The 2,384-nt window shown below is 58.3% G+C and overlaps 1 protein-coding gene across 1 annotated transcript in view; it reads right to left on the reverse strand.

Moving 5' to 3' along the window:
• Positions 1-2,065, reverse strand: part of SSH3 (slingshot protein phosphatase 3) — an 8,984-nt gene extending 6,919 nt beyond the window's left edge. Inside the window, exons 1-2 of the mRNA XM_004713712.2 lie at positions 1,977-2,065; positions 1,057-1,276 (exon numbers count right to left, since the gene is read on the reverse strand). Coding sequence (XP_004713769.1) covers positions 1,057-1,276; positions 1,977-2,065 — 309 coding nt within the window. The remainder of the gene's footprint in view (positions 1-1,056; positions 1,277-1,976) is intronic.
• Positions 2,066-2,384: the final 319 nt, after the last annotated feature.

The following is a 2,384-nucleotide window of genomic DNA, read 5'->3' on the forward strand; positions in this document are numbered from 1 at the left end:
GCCGAGGTGGTCTGTGGACTCAAATCACACATTTTAAAGTAGGGGGAAGAAAATAGGAAAAACAGGGACAGTAGGGGGCTGAGAGCTGGAGAAACACAAGGCTTCCTCACTACCTGTAGAGTTACTTCCATTTCAAAGTGACCCTACAGGGCCCAGTATAGAACACCCCACCACCACCCCACCCCACCCCACCCCCGTGAGTTTCTCAGACTATGAATCTCATGGGAATAGAAAGCCTTTCTACGGAGGAGCGTCTAGTAGTTTGAAACTGCCGAAAGCGTCACTCACTCCACCTCTGGGCTCCCGGGGCATAGTGGTTATGTGCTGGGCTGCAATATGCAAGGCCAGCAGTTCAAAACCACCGTCCACTCCACAGGGGAAAGACGGGGCTTTCTATTCCCTAAAGAGTTACAGTTTCAGGAGCTCACAGAGGCAGGTCTACCCTGTCCCACTGGGGCACTGTGAGTCAGCATCAACTCCATGGTGGGGTGTTGTTTTGGTTTAAAAAGTCGGATGGATTCGACGGCAGACAGAAGTGACTGAACAGGGGCTGACGGAGGTTTCCCGTTTTAAAATTTCTGCTGCATAAAAGGGTTTAAAAAAAAATCGACCACCCACAAACCACCCTGACGTTGTTCCCAATCATCCTTTTGGGAAAGAAATGTTTTGTCACGAATGAAACATTAAGGGCACAATCTCCAGGCGAAAGACTGTGCTTCCTGGCCCCTCCTCTTCCCCCTGAAGAAACCCACTTTAAGAAAGACTCACTGCTTTTCAGCATTTTGCCACAGTGGGAGGTCTGTGTTTGGGGACCAAGAGCTGGGCCTAATGTGCCCACCTGGCCCCCACATCCTTTCCTCTACTCCCCACTCCCAGCACGTCAGCCCCCAGAGGAAGCCCAGGAAGCCCTGGCCAAGCACAAAGCACACGACTCAAAAGACCAGACCAAAATGGGCCTGGGGCTCATTGCCATCACAGGGCAATGCTCCCCTCTTTCTCTGGCCCCCCTCTGGTAGCTAACCCCCCTACCGAGCTCCCCGCCCCGGGGACCCTCACCAGGCGGATATCGTCCTGTGGCCGAAGCAGCTGCACCATGAGGTGCACGTGCTGCCTCTGCTCCTGCTTCTGGGGACTCTGGGGCCCGTGCCCGTCGTCCGTCTGGTCCCCTTGGGGTGGCTCCTCACCCGCTGGATCAGGACTGGTCTCAGCTGTCCCTCCATCGTCCCCTCCATCCAGCAGCCCCAGCACGGCCCCCCGGAGCACAGCAAAGCTCTGCCTGGAAGGGTGGTGGGGAAATGGGGGTGAGCCCTTCCTCTACAGCTGACAGAACGGCCCAGAAGCCTCATAAAACACACACACACACACACACACACACACACACACACACACACGGAGAGCCAGGAGGTCTGTCCTGAGGCCTGTGAATGGGCAAGTCCAACCGGTTCCCAGTGAACCCTGGAGGTGCGTTGGTTAAAGCGCCTCCCACCCACTCCCCAGCCCCCTCCTGGGACAAAGAAGGGGCAAGTGTGCTTCGAGGAAGGTTTTCAGCTTTGGAAAGCCCACGGGGCAGCTCTCCTCGGTGCCACTTGCATCTTTGAGTCAGCACTGACATGAGGGCAGTGGGGTGGGTCTAAGTGACCACAGAGGCTCTTGACCCCGGCCCATCTGGTCTCACTTATAAAGGGTGGGGGGAGCTGTTCCTCTTCTCCCACCTGCCTAACTTAAGAGATGCCCTGGACCCAGGAGTCCTTCCTCTCTTTGGCTTGGACCACTGACCTGAGCCAGGTCCAGGGTGGTGGGGGCAGGAGCCCCAACAGTCAGGGAGAGGGTGGAGGCAAAGGCGGTGGGCCACAGCCAGGGGGACACTGGCCTTAGGAAAGGCTCTTCAGGACCCTCCCAGCCTGACACCTGGAGTCTAAGATGGCAGGAGCCAGGCCCAGGACTGGATGGGGTGCCTCTGTAGGGGGGAGCCTCACCTTCGCTGGAGTCGGCTTCTCCGTTTGGTTGCTTGGTCCTGCTGAAAAAGGGGTCCCCATGGCAGAGTGAGAGGGGGGCTCTTCTCCATGCCCCTCTCTGGCGACTGCTGGGGGTGGAGGTGGGGCTTTGAGGATTCCCCTGCCTTCTCCTGTCAGGGGTGAGGACCCACTGGCTAGAAACGGGATCCACTCTCCACCCCACCTGCAGGAGCTGGGGTGCCCGACCCAGTCCAGGTGGAGGGAGGGAGACCTGGAGGGGTAGGTAGACCTGGTTGGCCCACATACGGGGCCAGGAAAGGGTGCTCCTCAGCCCAGACTGCACCAGGACTCCCAATTTTGTCTAGGTGGGAGTTCCCAGGGCCATCGTCGCCCCCACACCCCCCACAGCCTGCGTTTGGGGGGGCTCCT

Source organism: Echinops telfairi, unplaced genomic scaffold, assembly GCF_000313985.2.
Source record: "Echinops telfairi isolate 266 unplaced genomic scaffold, ASM31398v2 ScPeMD7_7417;HRSCAF=8455, whole genome shotgun sequence".
In the NCBI taxonomy this organism is placed as follows: domain Eukaryota; kingdom Metazoa; phylum Chordata; class Mammalia; order Afrosoricida; family Tenrecidae; genus Echinops; species Echinops telfairi.